General features: G+C 44.2%; 1 protein-coding gene across 7 annotated transcripts in view; it reads right to left on the bottom strand.

The window, feature by feature from the left end:
• Positions 1-3,715: 3,715 nt before the first annotated feature.
• ebf1a (EBF transcription factor 1a) overlaps positions 3,716-22,883 on the bottom strand; it is a 51,890-nt gene continuing 32,722 nt past the window's right edge. The window contains exons 10-17 of one of the 7 annotated variants that reach the window (XM_028415706.1): positions 22,470-22,596; positions 15,418-15,506; positions 12,162-12,227; positions 11,312-11,474; positions 9,944-10,123; positions 8,138-8,335; positions 7,801-7,869; positions 3,716-6,590 (exon numbers count right to left, since the gene is read on the bottom strand). In XM_028415706.1, coding sequence (XP_028271507.1) covers positions 7,802-7,869; positions 8,138-8,335; positions 9,944-10,123; positions 11,312-11,474; positions 12,162-12,227; positions 15,418-15,506; positions 22,470-22,596 — 891 coding nt within the window. In that variant the 3' untranslated portion in view covers positions 3,716-6,590; position 7,801. Of the gene's footprint in view, positions 6,591-7,800; positions 7,870-8,137; positions 8,336-9,943; positions 10,124-11,122; positions 11,242-11,311; positions 11,475-12,161; positions 12,228-15,417; positions 15,507-22,469; positions 22,597-22,883 lie in introns of those variants that run through there. The other 6 variants (XM_028415704.1, XM_028415707.1, XM_028415708.1 and 3 more) reach the window with 6 other exon arrangements.

Below are 22,883 nucleotides of genomic sequence, written 5' to 3'. Positions count from 1 at the left end.
CGTATCTATTTCTCCGAAGAATAACATACAAACCCTCTGTGAAAGGATTCATGGTTTATTAAACCAGAGGTCCTTTTCCTGTTTCAACACTGAGAAGAAAAAATAAATACCACAGTTTGTTTTCTCTCCCTCAAGCTTAGTCCTCTATCTATCTCTCTTTCTATTTACATACATTTTTTTTTCTCTTTTTTCCCCCCTGGTCAATCTTTAAACTTTGCTTTTAAAATATTTTACCCTGAACTTCCCTAACATTGTGTCTCTTTTTCATTTCTTGGACGCCAATCAGCCACAAAAGCCATTAAAGCAGAGTGTGTGACCACTGAATGGGTCCCACTAGTTTACACCCCACGTCCTGCTCAGTCAGTGTGAGTGTGTATGTGTGTGATACAATAAGGGCAGACTAGGATAACTCAGGGTAATGTATTGTCCTGGGCGTGCACCCTGACAGTTCCCCCTGCCGGTGCCTGGTCATTCATTACTGCTAATTTGACATGTTTACGGACCCCCCTCCTAACATTACATACTTAAGGCAATCGACTGACCTTAAATGGAAACACCTACAGCCGTGCCGCATGTCAATACCAGATGAGGATGTTTGTATCACTGTGTGTGTGTGTGTGTGTGCACTCTCATGTGTACCTGTAAAGCAGTGCATCAATACTGAGTTAGTGGTTAATCTGGAGGAGCAGGTGAGTTATGTCTGCGGAGACAGGTTCCAACATTATCTGAGTAAGTGCATGTAATGCGGCTAAGAGGTGAACAATTCAGAGTAATGCAGGGAGTGTGTGTGAGTAAGGGGAGGTGTGTGTGAGATTAGACCTTTAAGAGGAGATATCTGTTTGATTTCAATCACAGCACCTCTAATTTCCTCTCCTCTGTTTGTGTTTTTACATATTCAGCACTTAAATACAGCGCTTACAGCACTTAAATACAGCGTCATTAAATGGCCAATCTTGCGTTGTTTCTCACTGATACACAACATTAATCACCAATTAGCTTGTCCTGTGACTGGCCACCTCTCTCATTAGAATATGATAGAATATAATGGTACTTAATGATGCTTAGGAAACATAATTAAATGACTGAGCTGTAGAACATGTGGAGGAACCACGGTGCATCAATCAAAGGCGACCCTGTCAATCCAGTGCTCATCAGGAGTGTGCAGAGAGGAGTGTGTGCATGTGTTAAAAAAACAGCAAAGTGTGTGTGTGTGTGTGTGTCCAAACCACTGGCCTCTATCATGACCTCATTAGGGAGAAATGAAGGGTGGACGTGTCCCCATCACAAGATACCATTGGTGCTTCAAAGTGTGAATGACATTAATATGTGACTGCCTCTGCCTCTGTGAATGTCAGTTCTGGCTGCATTGGAACAGATGAGGGAAAAAAAAAGATAATCTCTCAGAGGTATCTGCTTCTAGCTCTAATTAGCATGTGAATAAATGGAATAAATAATCTATATTATTTATGGATTTGCTTTTATCATTAATCAACATAACAAAAAGCTTGTCTAATGCGCTAGCTGCAGTCGCCACTGTACCGTCAGCTGAGGGGAGGATGGAGGGAGGGAGGAAAGGGAGGAGGGGACGGAGGAGGAGGGGGGGGGGGCAAATAGCTTATCTTTTTTTTCATTTTAGTAGAACAATAAAGATAAGTGTTCTACATGCTTGCTTAACACACACAGTTCGCCGGCCTCCTCCCCTTTTCCCTCTCTCTGCCGGCAGTGGTGAAATCCATCTCTCTATCTCTATCTCTCTAACATCCATTACATACCCCAGCCCCTCACCTCCCTACTCATTAGGCCAACGCACAGTAAATTAGCAGCAGCAATTACAGGGAATATAAAGCATTGGCTCTGCTGGGCTCCCTCTGACAGGTACCACACAGATCATAGACAGACACCCACAGTCACCGGGATAATTACTGTGGGAAACGACCACACACCCTCACAAGTGAGAGCGCAAACCCCACCGAATGTGAGTGAACACTCATCCTGCCTGTGCTCAGATATGCTCTGTCTTACATGCATGCACAGATGCAGAATGGTGACTTGTGTGCACCTGCACACATTAAGCAAGGCCAGGAATGGAACCTGCTTCCCATCGCCTCTCTCCATCACTTTATGATGTCCACTGTGACTATTTTCCAACACAGAGTGTTATTAATATTCATTCCTCCTCTCCTTGTGTTTTGCTCACTGTCTAGGTCTGCCTCCATTCTGAATACCCTCCACCCCCCACCCCCCAGCCACCCTGCATACACACACACTCACTCACACTCCCATCCTCTCTCCTTTCCATTTCTTTCCTTTCTTTATCTGGGATCCCCATGGGGACTCCTGTTTTTCTTTCAAATACGCCTCTCCGCTCTTCCTCCCTTCATGTGTCCATGCAGGGAGGAGAATGAGAAAAAGGAAGGAGTAGGGGTGCGAGGAATGTGTGCATTAATATATTTCATTAGGATACTAGTAGCACAGAAGCTCCTGAACAGCACCTCTCTTGATGTGTGAAGGCTCTGCTGGCTCTATCCAGTGGAGCAGTTCTCCAGGAATAGCGTCTTTAATGTTACGTCTCCAGAGGGCTGAGGTCTGCTGGCTCCACGCTGCCCTCAGCCTCCCACTCCTATTGTCCTCCTCCCACACTGACCAGTCTATCTAGGCCTGAAAAGCTGCTGGAAATACAGAGCAAAATGGGCTCACCTTTTGTCTACTTGTATTTATGATTTATGAGTGTGTGTGTGTGTTTGAATGTGTGTTGCACTGCATTTGGGGGGAAGCTGAATCCCTGGAGCCGCCCTGGTGCAACACAGCATTGGTTTGCTCGGCTCGCTAATCAAAAACATTAAGCTCCAGGACTCATTTTCCTCAGGACTAAGTGTGCAACCTCCATAATTCAATAATCCACCTCTTACTGCTAAATCGTGCACACTCCCACCCACTTTACTGTTTGTCAGCAAACTATCAAGTCTGTTATTAGATATGCTGGAGAAAAAGCCCTGTGCAGTTGTAAACCTTTGGGCAATTAAGGAGGCAAACACACACACATACACACATGTGCGTGCAGTGTTTACAAGTCCTTATTTCATCAGTACTTCCAGGTCGCCTCCCCCCCCCACCAACACCAGCACCCTGCCCGCCTTTGGCGTTACGGAAGCCTCCAGTTACCGTGGAGACCCTGGAATACTTTGAGGTCAGCAGAATCCTGGGATCCGCTATTTTCATAAGCTAATCCAATCCACAGCCTCCTAAATTAGATATGCAAAAAATAAAAAAGAAATTAATTTTCTGCTGATGACCGGGTATGCAAATGATGACTCAATTATGGTGGGCTGGTGCCTTTGCAATTAATAACCTTGGAATCATCATTAACTAATATGTTTAGGAGGAAACTTGTCAGGCTAACCATGTTCACCATGCCATCAGTAATGCATTAATGAATTAGATTCATTAGAGGAAAGAGACTATAGGTGGGGGAAGGGATGCAGGCCTGTTTCTGACCTGTGGAGCAACTCAAAGCAAACCCGTCTCTATTCTTCAGCCAGTTATATTCAGCCAAAAAACAGTAAAAAAACTAAAGTATCAAAAAAGAAAATGACACCCGACAAAGTCACAGACAAGAGGTAACTTTAATTCAACATTGTGAGAGTCCAAAAGTTATCTTACAGCTCAATTTTCATCAAAAACAATAACAATCTATACAGTAGATTTTTTTCTTCCCTTATATCATAGAGCTGTTCAGTGTATTTGCAGTCAAAGACAAACAGAGGAAAAAATAGACACCAGCTATTTGGTTTGCATCGTTTTTTTTGTTGTTTGTTACCTAAATACAAAACTTTGTCACCCATTACTGATATTCATATTCAGGATGGAACTTTGCTTACAAAGATGCCATTGTATGACAACAGACCTCTGTAGTTCATTTGAAACAGATATGTTTCAGCCCCTCCCGCCCTGGCCCAGACCGGCACAGGCACACAAGTGCCTGAAAAACACTCGTCTGTCAGCAGGCGCCTCTGTTAAAAACGGTCCTTTCTACCCACTTAACAAAACCAGGCTCTAGAAAAAGAAAAGCAGAGAAAAAAGCCCTATTCTCTGTCCAGCAACAGCTTGAAGACACACGGCAGACACAAAGAAAAGACTACAGAAATGGCTGACGGGCCAAGGAGCTCCCTCTTATATGCTTCCTTGCAGGTTCTTGTTCTGTTTAGCTTGTAATGAAGCTGCATTGTCCCCCCCCAAAAAAGCTATAAGACTGAGAGTAGGAGTGGGTGGATCGGCTGTCGGATGCTGGAGTCAGACCTACGACTCCATGCTTGAGATTAAAATTGTGCTGTGCTCGTCTTCACTGTGCACCCCTCTGTACTACAATTAAAACAGCTCAGTGTTGTCATACTGTGGTGATCCTGCGGTTAATGAGAAATGTTACCGTCATGCTGTTGAAATGATTCCATAAAACAAAAAAAAAAACAAAAACAAAGGCTACATCATCGCTACAAAAAAGACACAAGTGTTTCTGTGAACACAGCTGAGACAGGCCAGCTCTGACTGTCCTTCAAAGCGTGCCACTGCTGTAGCATTATAGTACATCGGGGTGTGTGTGTGTGATTGTTGAATTATGGCTCTTTGTATTCTAGTCTGGCTTCACCACCAAACAGAGTGGGTTTGTGCTTTGTCCCCAAGTTCTCATGAATTCCTCTGTGGCAATAGACAATTGTGGTGAGGGTAGAAAACTGTACACGTGATTGAATGAAGAATGGGTTTGCATTGTTAAGGCATCTAGACTGCTGGTAAAGATTACAGTGACAGAAAACAAAAAAAAGAAAGAGTATATAGATACAGTATGTAAGCAGGCATAAATAACATAGGAAAAGAAAGAACAGAGAGGGGAAAAAGAACACAAAGAAAGAAAAAACAAAACAGAGCAATTTTTTAGTTCTCTTGGTTTCCACACACACAAAAAAGTCACTCAAGAGAAGAACCCATGCATATTATCAGTTCAAGAACAGTATCAATCTGAAAGCCTCAAAGAGTTCAAACAAAAAAGATATAGATTTACAGTATATATTAATGTGTGTTTATATTCTTAAAAAATCTACTTCAACCAAATACTCTGAATAAGATGCTACTTTTTGCCATACAATAAACATTTTCATAAGGAAAAAAAAAGATTTTTATTAACTTACAAATAATACAAAAATAGACAATGGCATGTTTTGAATCAACAAATGAAAGCATGATATACCAATGCAAATCAACATACAAAACAAACCAAACAAACCATTTTTTTTAAAAAAATGTCACATTTAAATAGTCAGACAACAGTAAATAATGAAACAAGGACTGTGAAATATGTTCACTTGCTGTATTAAACATACACAACACAACTAAACGAGGGTGAGAGTCAATGTACAAATACAAGGGATAAATACATTATTTATAGGATATTTTACAGGAATCCCCTTTTTGTATCCAAATCCATTGTGTTTAGCAGATGAGATATTGACAATACACAGTAAATCTATCTTCTGTACTGAGAAGCTGCCTTAAGACATTTAATGTTTACATTTCAAACTATAGCTATTGCAAAAAAGAAATGTCAAATGAATTTTTTTTTATATACAAAAATATATCACATATATCACGCATTTATTCTAATTTGATATTTGCTAGACTCCTTCAGTACAGTGCTGGCTGGACGCACAAATCCTCTGGCTTTTCAAGTCTTCACTAAAATCTCCAAAAAAAACAAAAACAAAACAAAACAAAAATAAAAAAAACAGCAATTTTGGCTAAAAGCATCAGTTTTTCTTCACTTAAAAAGCAGAAAAAGCATATTGCAAACAGCTCAATCCTCACAGTTTTAGTAAAAAATTCGAACAAACAAACCAAATGAGAGAAAAAAAAAGAAAGGGAAGGTTTCTGATGTTGAAAGAGCATAGGGCGATTTTTTCTTTTTGAGATTTATGGGATAATTAGCAGCAAAAAAATTGAGGGCTGATTTAGTTCTTTTCTGTACGTCTTTGTTTTCTGTGTTGTTGACCTTGGTTCCATTTGGACAGTGTGTTGTTATGTGGTTTTTGTGAGCCGGCTGAGCTAAGGAAAGCATTGTGACAGAAGTTATGTAAACTTCAAGGCCAAACCAACACTTCACTGTTGTGATGTGAGAGTTTACGGACTGCAAGACGGCATGGGGGCCTCCAGTAATCAAACCCAAACCATACAGGCATAAACATAAAGATAAATAAATGCTCTTTTTTATGAGGTCAGTGTCACACTGTGGGCAAACTATCAGTCTCTATACACTCCATCCAATGCGGAGTCAGAGAAGCTACACTAATTCAACCAAGAGGGAAATAACATCGCAAAGGTTCTTTTTTTATTGTCCCCTTTTACTTTTCTCAGATGAAATCCCAATGGAAAGGCCTGAGTTTAACAGAGTCCTGTTTCTTATCTTGACTTCCTTCAGTTCAGCCCGGGAGCATAACAGAGATTTAGCAGACTCTGCTATTGTGTCTTTTCCTCTCAACATTCCCAAAATCTCCAGCTATCCCAGATCCTCTACATGGGTGGAACGATCATCCCAGGAATCGCTGCTTTGTGGGAAAAGAGGGGGAGGAAGAAGGAGCAAATGGGAGATTGAGGGGTAGAGAAAGAAAAGAGAGAGAAAGAGAGAGAGAGAGCGAGAGAGGGGTCAGTCATGTGATTGCTGGGTTTCATCTGTCATCACAACAGTCACATAACAGAAATGTTCTCCAGCATCTGGCGAACAAAGACGACTCTCCCTCATTATCTCTTCATTCCGAGGCCCCAGAATCAAAACATTTCTCTCCGCCGTGCCGCTAACTTGGCGCGCATCGACAACATCATTCAACTTTCCGCGGGCCCTTCTGAACAGCTTCATGCAAGAGCTGCCACTGTTAATTGTTAGCAGTTACATTGTGTAATGCAATTGTGCATCATGGAGCATAATTCAAACATGAGAGAGAGAATGCAGTGACGTGGGATGACAGAGGTGATGGAATTAGGCTCAAAGCTCAAACATGGAAATGGAATCCATGAGTCTGTCATAGGCACATTTTTACCTTCCTATATCACTGCTGTACCTTCCACTAACTCCTACATCTATAACCCCCTTGCATGCTACCTCCCCCATCACCCCTTTCCCCTCTCCCATTTTCTACACAGAAGCCATCACAGTGAGGAATTTTTCATATAACATATTGGTTCCCTATTGATTCTCCGCTCTCCTCAATCCACTAATTCCCAGGTTATTTCCTAAGTGTCTCCGGCTTGTTGGGATTAACAGAGTGGTGTGTGTGTGTGTGTGTGTGTGTTAGTGTGTGTGTGTCAGTGGGATCAGTGCATAGTGGCCATTGGCCCTTGGGTCACCGTGGTCAGCGCTCATCAACACCGACAGAGGAAGTGAGGAAGTGCTTAGCTTGGGGCTCTGATAAAGATTCCCATCCATCATTTCTCTCTCTCAGGATCTCAACACCATACAACATCCTGCCTAGACGAACAGAGCCTATGCTGCTTTCGATGGAAATGGGAGAACAGAATGACCCGTGGTGGCATAACAACCCCCACCTCCCTCCCTACAGAGACACTCACTGGAGCACGAGCAGGAAGCAGGAAGTGAAAACAGGAAATAGAACACATATGGCGTGGCATGCTGTCTCTCTGACAAGTCAAGAGTGACAAATAAAAACAGAAACGAGAAGGAAGGGCAGGGCAGGATGGTGCAAATGAGCAGTCTGGGATAGTGAGGAGTGGAAAGAAAATAAAACAAGGGGGGTAACGTACTTCAGGAGAAGGCCAGGCCCTGCAGAGAGCTGGCTGATGAGTACTTGCTAGAGTCCACAAAAGACTGATCTAAAGTGAGGAAGGAGAGTGGAGGGATTCAAGGAAAGCAAAGAAAGGAAAAACAAGGAGTGAAGAGGAGGGAGAAAAGGAAGATAGGAGGAAGAAGTGGGAGTAAAAGTGAAAACATTGTTATCATAAAAGGTGAAAAAGAGCAAGATAAAAGTTAGAGCATGAACAAGTCTGACTAAATATTTACTGAAACTTGCACAAAAACTGCAGCTCTAAATTCATTATCATGGAAATAAAATGCGAGGTGGCTACTTGTTTTGCAGCTTACCTTGCAGGCTGTTAGCATTAGTGCTGGTGCACGTGGGAGGAGGGGAGTTCTGGGGTCTAACAACAGGGGCAAAGGCGCTCTTCTGCTTGACAGCGGCGGACACCATGTTGGCTGGCGAGAAGGAGAAGATGCCAGAGGAGCTGCTGCAGTTGGAGGGCAGGCTGGTCGACGATGCCATGGTTGGGCTGGACGGGACGACTGCGAGGAGAAGGACGGGTAGGAAAGGGGGGGGGGGTCACAGGGTGCATGTCAGGACAGGAGGAAAAGGGAGGACAGATGAAGACAAAAAGGGGGTTAGAGAGAGGGCCGAGGGCAGAGGACGGGCAGACGGGACGAACAGAAAGGGACTGGTCAATGGATGATGGCAGGAGGGATAATATTTTGGACTCAGATCAACTGCCTCAGACTTGTTTTGCAACCTCTTGTGTTGTTAAGCAATTACCTGGCAAAGACATATTCCATAGCTAAGGCAACAATATGTGTAGTTGGGAAATTTGCACAGAAAACAGCCTAAAACCTTCCCCCCCTCTGATCAGTGTGTTTTGATGACTCATCCTGTGCTCCAGGGGCACAGAGGATTGATAAACACCTCCTCGTGTACTGAGGGTGTTGCAGCCATAATTTGTTTTCAGGGCAATTTACAAACAAGGCTTTCCCACACCACCTTTATTTCTGGTAATCATGCAGGAGATCTCAATCAAGATCCTACAAATTAAAACAAATGAGATGATAACATCTGCTTGACAGCAGTGTCTCTCTTCACTGTGTTCTTTGTGTGTTTATTACACTTGAAGCATGCCATACCACATTAGATGTTTTAATAAGTGGTAAGCCATGTGTCATAAATTAGCACAGCTGAATCTGTCCTTTCACAAACCATGTAGCCTCTTTTAATCTTGATCTCCGTCCCACAATGTGGGACACAAGACGCAAGAAAGTAAAAACAAAATGTTATCGTTTAGAAATGTTTATCTGTACTACTACTAATTGTAATAATAATAATTTCCTTGCTTTAAAATAAAATAGAACTGTGAGCTGGAATCACTGCTACCTCTGTAAATAACAGTCATGAGTGCCCCACACAGACAAAAATGACCAGACGGTTATCTTAACAACCCAAATCATGTCTTCCACTGACATCATCCCATCCAACCACTTCTCCTGGGTTTGTCTTTTGTCTGCTAATACACTAAGAGCATTTTCCCCCTCAGTGATTTTACAATCAACTGAGTCGTATTTCACCTGCCCTCTGATATCTGCTTCTGCCTTTATTGTTGTTATTATCCAACACTTAGCTTTTATGGCTCTTCCTGACAAATCCTTGCAATAAAGTCATAATCCATTTATGAAGGGGCCTAACTAATCAATTAATGAAAATTGGACCTACAAAGGCAGGCCGAGGGGCCATTGATTGAAAGTGTCTGTGTGGGGCCGATGAGCCTGTTAAAATACTTGTTAACACCCAGGAATCAAAGAGCTGAAATGGAATTGCTTCTCTAGCAATTAGTTTATTGATTTAATCAAGAGTCTTTAATGTAGAGGGTGAGTGTGTGTGAGTAGAGGTGGCGGGGTGTGTGTGTGTGTGTGTGCGCACGCTGGGGTGGGTGCTAGGTGATCGGCTCCCCTGGCCAATAAAGTGGGGATTTGCGTTTGACTCTGCTCTTAAAGAAACAGATGAGCCAGCTGAACTGCAACACTTCTTCTTGAGACACATTCTGCTATGTTCAAAAAGCCCTGATTTCATCTTTTTTTTTGCTTTTGTCGAACCCCCTGTTCTTGGTTTTTGCATGTGGTGCATTTACTCACTAGCATAGGGCGAGTTGCCTGCAGATCCATTGAGGAAGTTGGGCGAAGTGCCCAAGGTTGCCATGCCAGAGTTAGCGTAGCCATTCATGCTAGTGGAGACAGAGCTGTAGCTACTCTGCTGAGGAGTGGAGCTGGGGACATAACCATGAGGGGACACACTGCTTGTACTCCTACTGAAACCTATGGACAGGGAAAGAAAGGGAGACAGAGAGTGAGAGAGAGGTGTTAGCAGTATAGCAGATGGCAGACAAAACAAAACGAGAAAGCCTACATGCAATGCTGCCAAGTGCTCTTTTCTTATCCCACTAATGGACATAGCATTATTAGCCAAAAGGAATGTTCAAAAAATCTTAGACAGCATATGGCGGAGCGAGAAAGCATCGAACAGAGTGGAGGAAGAGTGATATAAGAGGGGATCTAGCTGCAATCCAACTACTGAAACAAGAGGCCTTTAACCTCACTGGCTCCTCTCCAGAATTAGATATATTGATAAGGCAATTAACACTAAAAGGCCTTGGCAGCTCTCTTGTAATTTATAAAGAATGAAGCTTGAATTTCTGACAGGCCCTTTTGTTCTCTTATGCTTTACAGGGGCAGTGAAAAGAAGGAGGACAGTGTAGAAGGGAAGGCTATAAATATACATCTCAGGTCCAACATGCTGACACTGGTGGAAAAAAACAGCTGGAATTAAACATCAGGTATTTCTATTCTCTAGTGCAACATGGGCTGCCCTTCACTACCTATTCTTCCATAATTAGGTACTCCCCATTCTCACCAGCTATGAATTGGGAACAAATGAGGTTACAAGTTAAGCAGGTGAAATCTATTGTTTTCCTTCATATCAGCAGATGATTCCAGATGAAGATGAAGGGCAGAGGAAGCTCATTGGAATTATTGAGACACATCCAGAGGCTGGTCCATCCACTCTCCTCCTGTTCCCTTGATACATGTGATGAATCACCACTGACTGCACCCACATCTCTCTCTGTCAGACAGGGGCCGACCCCAGTCTAATATACACACCCCTAGGACCCACTCATATTTCTCCATCGTACTCCATCCATGGCTCTCTTTTTCTCCATTCTTCACTCTCTCACCAGCATTCTTCCTTCCTTTCAAGTTTTCCCTGTTTTTCACTGCCACCTCCCCTCCTCCTCCTCCTCCTCCTCCTCCTCCTCTGCCTCTTGTCCTCCTTTTTCAGACTTTGTTATTTGCTTCATGCTCCTAAATCACCCTCTCTGAATTTCCCAAATGAAAAATAAAACTTCTACTGCACTACTCATTTTAAACTATCCATCCTGAAAGAGAAAAACAAATCACTGTGACTTTTCCCATGTTAATAGTTACTTCCTCTTGAGTCTTGCTCACCCTGATTGGCTGTTTGGGCCACCTCAGACCCAGTGAAGGAGTTCACGGCCATCATGCCAGCATGGACGGAGCTGCTGCCAAGACTGGCTAGCTGGTTGTGCCCTCGTGGCACCGTTGTATAGAGGGCCTCTGCAATATCTGCTGCTCGTTTGAGAATCATCTCCTATACAGACAATGAAGACAAAAAAAGCTGTGGTAAGCAAAAAAAGGGATCGAGAGAAGAGAAGAGAAGAGAAGAGAAGAGAAGAGAAGAGAAGAGAAGAGAAGAGAAGAGAAGAGAAGAGAAGAGAAATATATAATACACCCTTGATTCGATGCTTTATGGCCTCACAAGAATGCTAGATCTCCACTCTAGATATTGTGCATGTAAACCTAGTAGAGCTGAGTGGTTTTTATCACTGGTCACTGGGAGTGGTAGGATTGGTTCCAGTAAATGGAGGAAAGCCTCATTAACAGACTCATCAAATCTTTAGCCTGCCTCTTTCTCCCTGCTTTCCTGCATTACTCCTCCCCTCCTCCCACAGAATCATGCCTTATTTCCACTTCTCCACCTCTTCTCCAACTGCCTTATATGCTCTCCTGATTCTTCCCTCCACCCTCTACATTTTCATTCTACATCTTCCTCTTGGCACCTGAGCTGATAAAAGTGCTAACATATTCCCATGTGTGTGTTTGTGGGTCCCGGGTCATGCATAAACACAGCAAGATACTTGCAGGGCCAGCGGAGGCACTGCCTATGGTGGTCCAAACAACAAACATAATTCTATTTAAGAAGAGATATTGAAGTTTTTATTTATGTACTTGTATATATGTGTACATGCTTGTGTTTTTGAGTAGTGTGTGCTTTTACCTGGTTATTGTGAGGCATTCCGTACAAGGCCTCGACCAGGTCTGCTGCTCTCTTTAAAATCACCTCCTACAATCAAGTGCAGGAAGAGAAAAGGGATTGATCATGAGTGTGACGGCTCAAAGAGTTCAGTCACTTTTATTACATTTCACTCCTTACATTATGCTGTGAATGCAGAACAGAGAACATGAGAGAGGAAAGAGGCAGACAGAGGAAAGGAGAGGAAGAGAAATGGGCCTATCCCAGCACTTTGTTACTGGCTGGGCAGTTTGGGAGAGCAGAGGGAAGATACTGTTATCTGTGAATAAAACATGAGCCTATATCTCTCTATCAGTCAACCATCTTCTACATCTTCTCCCGCCCTTCTGTCACTGCTGGATCATGAATCTACCGCACACGATCACACATCAATCTCATTTAACACAACATATCATCAGGTTGACGGCTATACAACTCCCCTCGTCAGCTGGGACACACCCGTCTCCTGCCCTGTATTAACCCTGGTAATGATCCGAGTGAATAGCCCCGCATCCACTTTGTGTGATAAATGTAGAACATCATTGTTCAGGTGAAAACCGCCGAGTGGTATTTCCCACATCAAACATTTATCCTAAAGTAGCGTTGCCGCTTCTCTGCGCTCATTTTCTATCGCTTACCCTCCTTTCGCTCCTCTCTCTGTCTCTATTCTTTTCCCTCTCTGAGTGTATGAGTGTGTGACTCCAGGCAGTCGTTATATGTGTGTGTGTGATGTAGACACCTACAGCCCTACGAAACCCTTTTTAAAAGTTAATGTGCCGGGGCCAGGATATATGCTGGAGGCGCGACAACCAGAAAATTGCAGCCCCCTCCCCTCCAACCTTCTCCTCGTTTCTTTCTCTCCCTCTTTCTCTTCCACTCGCACACACACACACGCTGTGCGTTATACTCTCCTGAGTGTATCCCTCGCTGTGAACAAGCCCTGGAGCATGTGTGCTCTCTGTTCCGTGACACACCGCCTTTCAATCAGACCTCATATCACACACATACACACTCTCAGGCACACACGCAGCCACGCACATGTGGAGGCTGTCGAGCACACCCAGGACATGACGAGAGGGTCAGCAAAGCAATAAAGATTGTAGAGCGCTGTCCGAGGTGCTAAATTCACTCAATAATGGGAGCGCTGCCTCTGTGTTAACCTCCCATTACTAGCACTATCTGGGGGAGGCAGAGAGGGAGGCAGGGGGAGGAGGGGGAGACACAGAAAGAGGGGAGACCAGAGAGGCGGCCTGCTTGAGGTGATTGAGAGATGTAGAGGCCCTAGGAAGGTAAGTGGTTCTTTAGTATGTATGCACCGCTCCCCGTTTCCTTCTCTCTGCTTTTCCTCGACGCCCTGTGCCTCCCAGGGATTGCTAGATAGGTAGATGGATGGATGAAGGGAAGAAGAGGAGGAGGAGGAGGGGAAATGAGGGAAGTGTGAGGCATTAGGACACAAACAGATCTGCAGCTGGAGTTTAACAGTGTTCTGGGAGGACACATGAAACTTCAGACGCTTAATTTAAATTATTTTTGCCTCTTTCCTCAGCAGCCCTTCAGCTTATTCTCATTTACAGTCCTTTTCATCTTGTACTCTCTCCTCACCTGTCTTTCAAACCACTTTCTCTTGTCTCCCTCTTGTTTTCTTCTTCTCTCTATTAATCACTCTCTTGTGGTCCTGTGCCCCGTCTGTACCTATCAGTCTCTCGTTAGCAAAGGGATCTGTCCAGTAGCTAAACACGATTAGGCAGTGCTCCAGAGTCATTCTGATAAACAGATAAATGTGGTTAGCGCCGTGCTGCCTCCCTAGCTCTGCTGCTGTAAGGGGAGACCATTTCCTGGGCGCAGGGTCTCTTCCAGTAAAGGCAGGCCCACAGAGACGTCAACAGGAAGGGGAACCTGATCCAGAGCAGAGCCTGGCCTCGTCTGGCAGAGCGGTCACTCATTAGTTGGCCCCAGACCCCCAGCACCACAGCCTTAGCTAAACACCCAGCAGTCTGGCTACCCAGCGACTGCCTGACTATTAGCTACAGCACAGTATGGGGGCTGTTTTCAGCTGGACACTGGATCATTACTACACCATACAGAGATAGAACAGGCATTGCCGTATATCCTGCTTGTTTCCTGTATGCGTTAAATACCACTTCACTATACATTATATTCGCAATCAGTTTAATCTCTTGAAAGATCAACCACACAGAGGGTTTGTCACAGCTGTGAATGGACATTTGTAACTCTAAAAGTTGCCAGTTTATGCCCCTCTCCTGCCCCTCTCTAATGATTGAGGCCAACACTTGAGAGAAATGTGGTCAACAAACTGTTATTACCTCAATAAAGGCACAAATCAATAGAGCTGAAATGAACAACCAGGCCTGCCAGCTACTGCTGTTCATTTAGAAGAGAAAGAGACACCACCAAGCGAGGGAGAAAGAGAAGGAGAAGAGATGGATGGATACAAAGATATTTAGAGAGATACAGGGGGTTGATAGGCTAAAGACCAGAACTCACCGGGACAACTCTTGTATTCACAAGACATGACAAACAGCGAGGACAAGTGATTTCTCTATCTTCCTTCTGCATCTACCTGAGCTCTCCATCTCTGCCTCATGGTGACTTCCCTCCACTGCGTGTCTGCAGGTACCGGCATTGGTAAATGTGTATGTGCTTTTCTGGGACTCTGTGTGTGTGTGTGTGTGTGTGTGTGTGTGTGCTGGAAGTAATAAAGTCCACCCGGGGTTGACTTCGATCCACTGACCCAGCAGGAGGTAAGACTGGACAGCTATGATGGATCACCTAACCTGCTTCTGCCTCTCTCTTCCTCTCTCCCCTCACCCTCCTTTCCTCCCTCTCTCCTTCTTTTCCTCCCTCCATCTATCCCTTTCCTCTCCACTTTGCCAGTCTAAATGACCTTATACTCAGTGGAAGGATGAATAGAGTTGCTTGTGTGTGCGTTGTATAAATAAAGTGTTTGTTTGAACAGAAAATGACCATGGACATAGGATTAAATGTTTATGTGCGTACGGCATAGTGTCATGTATGGCTCACTGTCCATAGTGCACAGTTATTTCTCTGTGTGTAAGGTCATACTGCCCTTGTGCCATGTATCTGTACATGCCATGAAACTCAAGAAGTTGTCAATACATTTCTGCACCACAGTCACCAAGACAAATTCCTATGATATAATTGCATTTGGCTATCTAACTAGCATGAGCACAGATACATAGGAAGAGCGGAGGCACTGTACCTTGGGTAATCTCTCTTGGTCTCCAGGGTGTCTAGGGATGACCTTCTGTAACCTCTGGAAGCCGTAGTCTATGGTTGGCTCGTTCAACGCTAGGCAAAAACAGAGAGGGAGAGAAAAAAAGAACAATTACTGCCTGATTCTTAATAATGAAGACACCTACTATTCAAGAGCAACTAAGAGATACAGCAGAAGGAACAATTGACTGAATCAACCGCTGTTTTACGTGAATATTTCAACATTAAACTAAACTCTGTGAAATTGTGGGTGTTCTCTATTAAGTCTGTGTCTTTGTTTGCCTGTGATGTAATGAATCTCTCGCTGTCGCCTGCTTTGCTGGTTAATAAAAAGACTGTCAGGAATCACTGAATGTGTGCATGTGTGTGTGTCTGTGTGTGTGTTCTGTGGTCTTGCGTTGATCAGCGACTAATATAAGCAATTACAGAGCTTGGTTCCAATATAACAAAGGCTTGATCGCTCCAGGGAACAAGCTAAACACACACACCCGCAGACAGTTGCATACACTCACACGCACACGCAAACACACGCAGACACAGAGTCAGATCATGCAGGCAGCAGGCAGAAAGCACTCTCTTTGCATGCTGTGGTCGTGCTATGGTAATTGAATATGAGAAGATTTACCATGAATATTTAAACATTAGAATAAATACAATGAAGATCTGAGGCTTATAGTACAAACACTTCAGAGGAGGACTGTTGGATAAGTGCTCTCTCCACATAATTCATTCCTAATGTACTCTTTCTCTTTCTCCTCTGTCTTTTACCCTCCGCTTTTTGTGGGCTGCCTGAGGAGTCAATGCCTTGACTACTTTTCTAGGCTACAGCCTTCACAATGCTGCTCCTTGCACAGAGTATGTGGCCATATATGTGGCGGTAATGTGTGTATTTGCACTTGTATGTTAAAAAAGACAGAGAGAAAAGGAGCTATTATGCGTGAGAACTGGCTGTATGTGTTTGTGCTGTCCGTCTGTTTCCCCTGTGGGTCGCAGCTTGGACGTTTCCTGAGGGCTGATGCCCTGCTCGCCTCACATCTGAGCAGCCAGGCTGACTAGGCGGCCCCCAGAAAAAAAGGCCCCTAGCGGCTATGAGTACAAGCTGTCCTGCTAGACCTCTAGTGACTTCACCACGGCTGCTCCTGAGACACCTCCCTCAAACACACAAACCACAAAGAGAATGCAGGAGCAAGAGTAGGTGATGCTCTGTTTTGGCAACACAAACGTATTTGGACAGCTCTCCCAGTGGAGTATTCCAGTAATCCATAAGAGTGAATGAAAGGAAAGGTGAATAGCGGGAAGCAAAGACGGTACAGAGGAGAAAATGCAGAAGTCAGGACGCCAGAGGCAGGCTCAGCTTCCGATGAATGACACACATTACAGGCCAGCTGGTCCACTGATAAAATATGCCAAAACAATGAGATGATCACATGCAACAAATAAGTATGAATTATTTCTGAGGACAAATATTTGACATTACTTCCCTATTCTCTGATCTCTCTAAAGCCTTAAGGAGGATTTGCCCTGGATTAGGCCTGCAGTCTGAGGAGAGGATTGTTCCGACAACATCCTCTCTTTCGTCTCAAAGGCTTTTGTTTTTATGATGAATTTTTTTATCAGTTCTCCACAATGTGCCAAATGAGCCTCGAGTGAACAATAGCATAAAAACCCCAAGACATACAGAGATACCCCTATAACAAATACAGAGACAATTTTGGTAATTGACAGAGGAAGTGATATTGTCTATGCTCATTTTCAAGGACCATAAACCAATAGAGGAGTATGTGGGGGCCAGTGCACGTCGCTAACTACCTGGTTGTGTCTCTTTAGGGATTATCTTGGTTTTTTATGCCCTTATATCCATGCTCAATATCTCACATTTCACACCAGGAATTAGTGGTGGAAGAAAAAAAAACTCCTCTGCCTAGAAAGAACAGTGGTGTGCTACACTCCAGGATTCAAAGCACACTCTCCCATACAGGTATATTTATAATCCTTAGCTGTCGCTCTCCAGAAGAGCAAATCAAAGCCAGTAAAACATAACTGCCATAAATAAATGAATAGATGAGCAACAGCCCTGGACTGGAGGGATTCACCTAGCAATCACCCACATCAGATCAGATCAATGCTCATGGAAATTTCATGAAGCCTAGAATCCACATCGCTTCATATTTCACTATAATAACCCACAGAGCCGCAGGGGGAGTGTGTATGAAGGGGTGCAAGGGGGAGGCGGGGGGGGGGGGGGGTAGGAGAAGGAGGAGAGGAGGCCAAGGTGGAGGGGGTGGAGTAAAAGGGGGTGGATGTTTGGGGTGCATAGAGTAGGAGGTGGAGGTAGATGGGATAATTGAGAGGTCAGAAGAGAGTTGTCCTGGAAACACAGAAGGGTAAGAGGAGAGATGGACAAGGAAGAGCAGGAGGAGGAGGAGGAGGGGAAACTACAGTCAGCGTCCAGTTGCCCTATCTCCTTCTCCTCTGGTGTCACAACATTGTGTGTGTGAGGGGCTGAGTGGGTATAGTGTACTTGCAGGGTTAGGTAATTGGCTCTGAGGCTTGATGTTAACACCTTAACAGGCCCTCAGACAGTGGGTAAGAGGCTGATCATATCACAACCTTCTGTTTCTTTCTCTCTCTGTCTCACTCTCTATCCCCCCCCCCCCCCAGCCTTCCCTCCCTCTGCAGTCTCCAGTGCTCAGGTGTGATCTCATAAGCGCTGCCTGGCGATCGATGCCGCCAGTGGCAGGGGGTTCAATAGCCCTGAATTACGGCTTCATTTCTGCCCCCCCCCACCACCCCCCACACACAGATGAGAGCTGCACAACTCCCACCCCCACCACCACCACACACAACAGACGTACACACACAACACCCCCACCAACTACTCACAATCCAGATCAATACCTTACAATCTAATTTTTATCCATTTTTCCATAAACCCTGAGATTGCGTTTATTTGCAGAATCCGACAAGCTAAATAAAGCATCGCTTGAACATGTCAGGGAGACTAATGCATGGCTGGAAATTCATACACAGAAAACAGATGAGTAGAGCTTTTTGCTCCTAAAGGAAGGGAGAGGCATAGTCGGAGAGAGAGGGGGAAGAAGAAGGGAAAGATGGTATAGTGGGGGGGGTTTGGGGTGGGAGGGCTTAAAGATTTTACAAATCAATGGAGATGTGGATGCTGCTACAACCTAAGCTCTAATTATCTGTTGCAAAAAGTGCATGTCGACAGTTAACAATACCTGACAGCACGGATCCTCACTGGGAGAATGCAAATTAAAAAAAAATCTGGATGAAAAGTGCGCGCTTGAATTAAGATATAAGAAAACATAAGAAATCATTCCCTCTGGTGAACGCTGCTCATTTCAGCAGGGTATAAAATAATCTACATTCAAAATTCATTTACATCATCATCATGGAGCAGATGCTACTGTAATAAGAATGGAGCATGCTAAAGACGGAAGACAAGCCACATGGTGCAGAAAATTAATCTCAATCTCAAATAGAGGTGTGAATTTCCTTGCAGTTAAGACTGTGTGCAGTAAATGTGAATGTGTTGAGCTATCTCAGCTGGCCTTGTCTCCAGCTGTAGATCGGCCGTTTTAATCAACAGCAGGCATCCACCCAAGCTCAATAAAAGACAGCATTCACAAATAGGAGCAAGACAAGTAATTGACCAACCCGTGGTTGCACCCTACTTTTATTGCTGCATCTGTACATCACTGATGTGTGAATGTGCTCATGCATGAGTGTAGGTGTTTCACATGTGTGTATGAATGCAGAATATATCAGTAATTCTATGCTAACTCTATTATGCAGAGAAAAACAAACTCAGAAAACCAACATCACATACACCAACAAATTAGGCTTTACAAAACCATCTTCTCTAATGTGTGCAGGACAGTTTAATTAGTTATATAACAAAACTTTCCAGCATGTGTTTCCTGATTTCAACACTTTGGCATCAGCTGTGATTAATTTGTCTGTAGTGTACAAAATGACAGACAACTGACAGTCCTTCCTTCTCTCCTAAAACTAATTTGGAGCACAGAAGTAGGCACACAGAGACGGTAAGAGATGTCAGCTACAGCTGGTTTAAATTCTGTTCTTGACTTTTGTCTTTTCCCTTCCCTCTTTTCCCTCTTTGCAGCAACTGAGTGATGTTTCCTACACACCTAATCTGCACTCAATGCTGAAAAACTACCCCTAATGTTTGTGCGTGTGTGTGTGAAGATGCGTGTCGGCGCGCATGGTGCCAGCCTTAATGTGAGCCAGCAGAGCCTTTTAATATCAGCCGAAGCTGTAGTGGAAGCACTGAGCAGACAAGGCTGCATACTGAGGAGGGAGGGATTGCCTTTTGAACGACAAGGGTGATTCATCAACTCCACCAATCTATGGCCAGTATCCCTGTGTCACAAACACATGCACATGAGCGCACATACACATAGGCCCCTACTGGTGGTGCATTATCACTTTATATTGCATGGAGAAAAGAAAAGGCAGAGCTCCCTTGATGAATGTTAGAAAGACAGCAATCCAGTAAAAGGTGACACACAACCAAACATGGAGATGCATTTATACAGGGGAGAAGGGGAAGGGGAGTGGGCAATGACCTGATAATGAGAAAGAGAGAGCGAGAGATTAAGGCGAGCTCTTAGCCCCAGAGGTGGGTAAGGCAGAGGGCAGAGAGAGGAACAGACGGGGGATAAGGGGATAAAAAGACAGAGGAAGAGCGGGGAATAAAAAAAACATTCTTTTATTCTTATCAGTGGATAGCTTAATTGCCTTTGATGAGTCTAATTGGAGCTTTCTGAAGTCTAATGGCAGAGGAGTCCTCAGAGACGACAGAGGACACATTACTGTAATAGCTTCTCTCTGAATATCCTCTGCACCAAAAGTCTCCTCCTTGCCTTTTCTGTCTGAAGCTACAGCTGAATGTTTTTCCATTTGGTGGCGACTGGTTCTGAAGTATCAATAAAGATGGCGGGGGGAATAAACCTATATACAGGGGTTTTGTGGTTGTGTGTTGGATATGTTTGCGAAGCAGCAGTAGCAGCAGTATTGGGTATGTGTTGACTTAATTAGGTCTGTGAGCTGCTCGCTTTCCTCTCCTCAGCAGAAGTTGATTAGCAATGCCAGCTGTCCCCAATGTAATTCAGAGTGTGCATGTGTGTGTGAGTTTGTGCATGCACATGTAATATATGAGTATATGCATGTCTGTGAGAGTGAGGCTGTGTTGATGTGTGTGTGTGTGTGTGCTTGCTGCCAGCTGCCATGCAGTGCTGCCAATCCTCCATGATTAGTACCCACTGGCAACTGGGCTCAAACTGGTGCCAAGCAGACCCAGGAGGGCAACATGGCCCATGGTAATCCTCCATCCTTCTCTCCCATCCCTTTTCTCTCTTTTTTTTTCTTCCATCCACCTCTCTCTCTCTTCACTCACATCAATTGCTTTTTTGCACCAAATGCTCTGCTCATCCTCCCTGTCATTCTCTGGCTCTCATTTAAGTTGCGATCAGGTTTCTCCATGCTAGCAGACATAGCACGTGTATAAGTGGCTGATAAGGAAGGTATGTGAGAGGTACAAATGCCTGCTGAGGGTACACAGCAGTGGCTGAAGTGAAGTCTGTGAAAAGCAGAACTGGGATCTATGCCTCTGCATGGTTGACTGTGTCACTGTGAATATGCCAGCGCTTGGCAAGCAGCATCACAGTGTAAGTGTTCAGCTCCCAGTGGATGACCCCTTGCTACCTCTCACCTGTTGAGATTCTTTCTATGTGCCTCCATAGAAGCCATGAGGCACAGACAGAAAGCGAGAGAAGGATGAATTCATTCAGAGGAGCAAGTTTTGAATAAGTGGATGTGACAAGGTGAAAGAGTGGAGGGCTGGGAAGCGATAGGGCGTTTATGCATAAGGTTCCCACATGTCTGGCACATTAAAAAGCTGCGTACACACACATACACACCTACACACACTTACACACACACAGCTCTATGAGTCTGGCAGACTGTAGGCTGTTGGACAGCTCTGGCATGGCAAAGGCTGCCCACCCATCTGCCCTCTGTCTTAGTAACGCAGTTACTTGTCAACATGCATGTGTGTGCTTGGAGTACACTTACATGTACAAACAAACAAACACGGGCATCCTATTGCACTTTTTACCCATACGTACACAAACAGAGTAATAATTGTGACGCATAGACATGGATTCCATCCATGCACAGTAATTAGGACACACACATGCTGCAGAAAACGCATGCTGGTGACGTGACGCACACTCTCTCTCTCAATTGTGATTTTTTTTTCAAATGTTGGCAATTCCAGCCGGGGCTTACAGCCTAAGTCTATCAGTGGTTGAGATTACAGACAGATTTATGTGATTCACAATCTCCCACAGGACCTGTGGCCTCGCATTGGTTAATCACCGCTTCACATTCACTCTCTCTGCTGCTCTTTTCACCGCACAGCTATAACTCTGCACCCATGCACTGTGAAGAAACACTCAAGCTATTCATGCCCCTGCACTCACCATCAAAAATCACATTCTCCGCACAGACCTCTTCCCTTTTGAATCATGCCTTCGACAGGGTTAATTCTCAATAATCCCACTAATCAAAAGGTTAAACCTCCTCCTGACCTTCACCTTCTTCATAAAAAAGGGCAAATACTTTTTTCCCTCCGATCAGCAGGCTTTTTCTCTGAATTATTGAGTCATGGTATTGAATTTTAAATTGTTTAGCATGCATGTTTTTTTTCTGCAAGGAAACAGTGTAGAAAAATGACAGCTTAGAAACTGTTCACCACATCAGTTTTAGCAGATATAGCAAAAAGCAAGACTTAATAAAACTTAAAGTCAGCGTATGAAGAATTTTTATGTGATATTGACTTTTTTTCAGACTATGCTACAATACGTTGTTCATAGAATTTAGAGAATCTAGGAGAAACTTGCTTTAAAAAAAGCCACCATTTGAGTAAAGTGGGTCTGCCTTATTTCCCTAAATTGTACTGTAAATGAGTGCCATTAGTAATTGTGTAGATACCTGTGTAGATGAAGCGTCCAGGTGTGCCTTTGCAGAACTGTTTGGATTTGTAGGACAGTGTGACCTCCACCACCCCGGGGATGTGTCTGGGCGGAGTTTGCACACGAATGGCATGGGGGGTGATCAGCTACAGAGAAGCAGAGAGGGCAGGTGGATTAATGTAGTGCAACTTTGTATCTAAACACGTGCTCAAGGGACTATTCTCAGCTCGTCTCAGACCTTTCCCTTGCAGCTTTGACTTTCTTTCTTTGTATAATAAGCCTGAAAATGATGTGTTAGCGCTAAAGCCCTCAGGTGGCCTCATAGCCCAAGGCAATGCCACTGTGAGGCTTAGGATGGTTATCAGTGTTGACATGGACTCTGTAAGAGGGGTTCAAAAGCAGTTATCTGTTTATGAATAAAACACACTTTCCT

This window comes from Parambassis ranga, chromosome 10 (genome assembly GCF_900634625.1).
Source record: "Parambassis ranga chromosome 10, fParRan2.1, whole genome shotgun sequence".
NCBI classification, from domain to species: Eukaryota; Metazoa; Chordata; class Actinopteri; family Ambassidae; genus Parambassis; species Parambassis ranga.
This window is presented reverse-complemented; position numbering and strand designations above follow the sequence as displayed.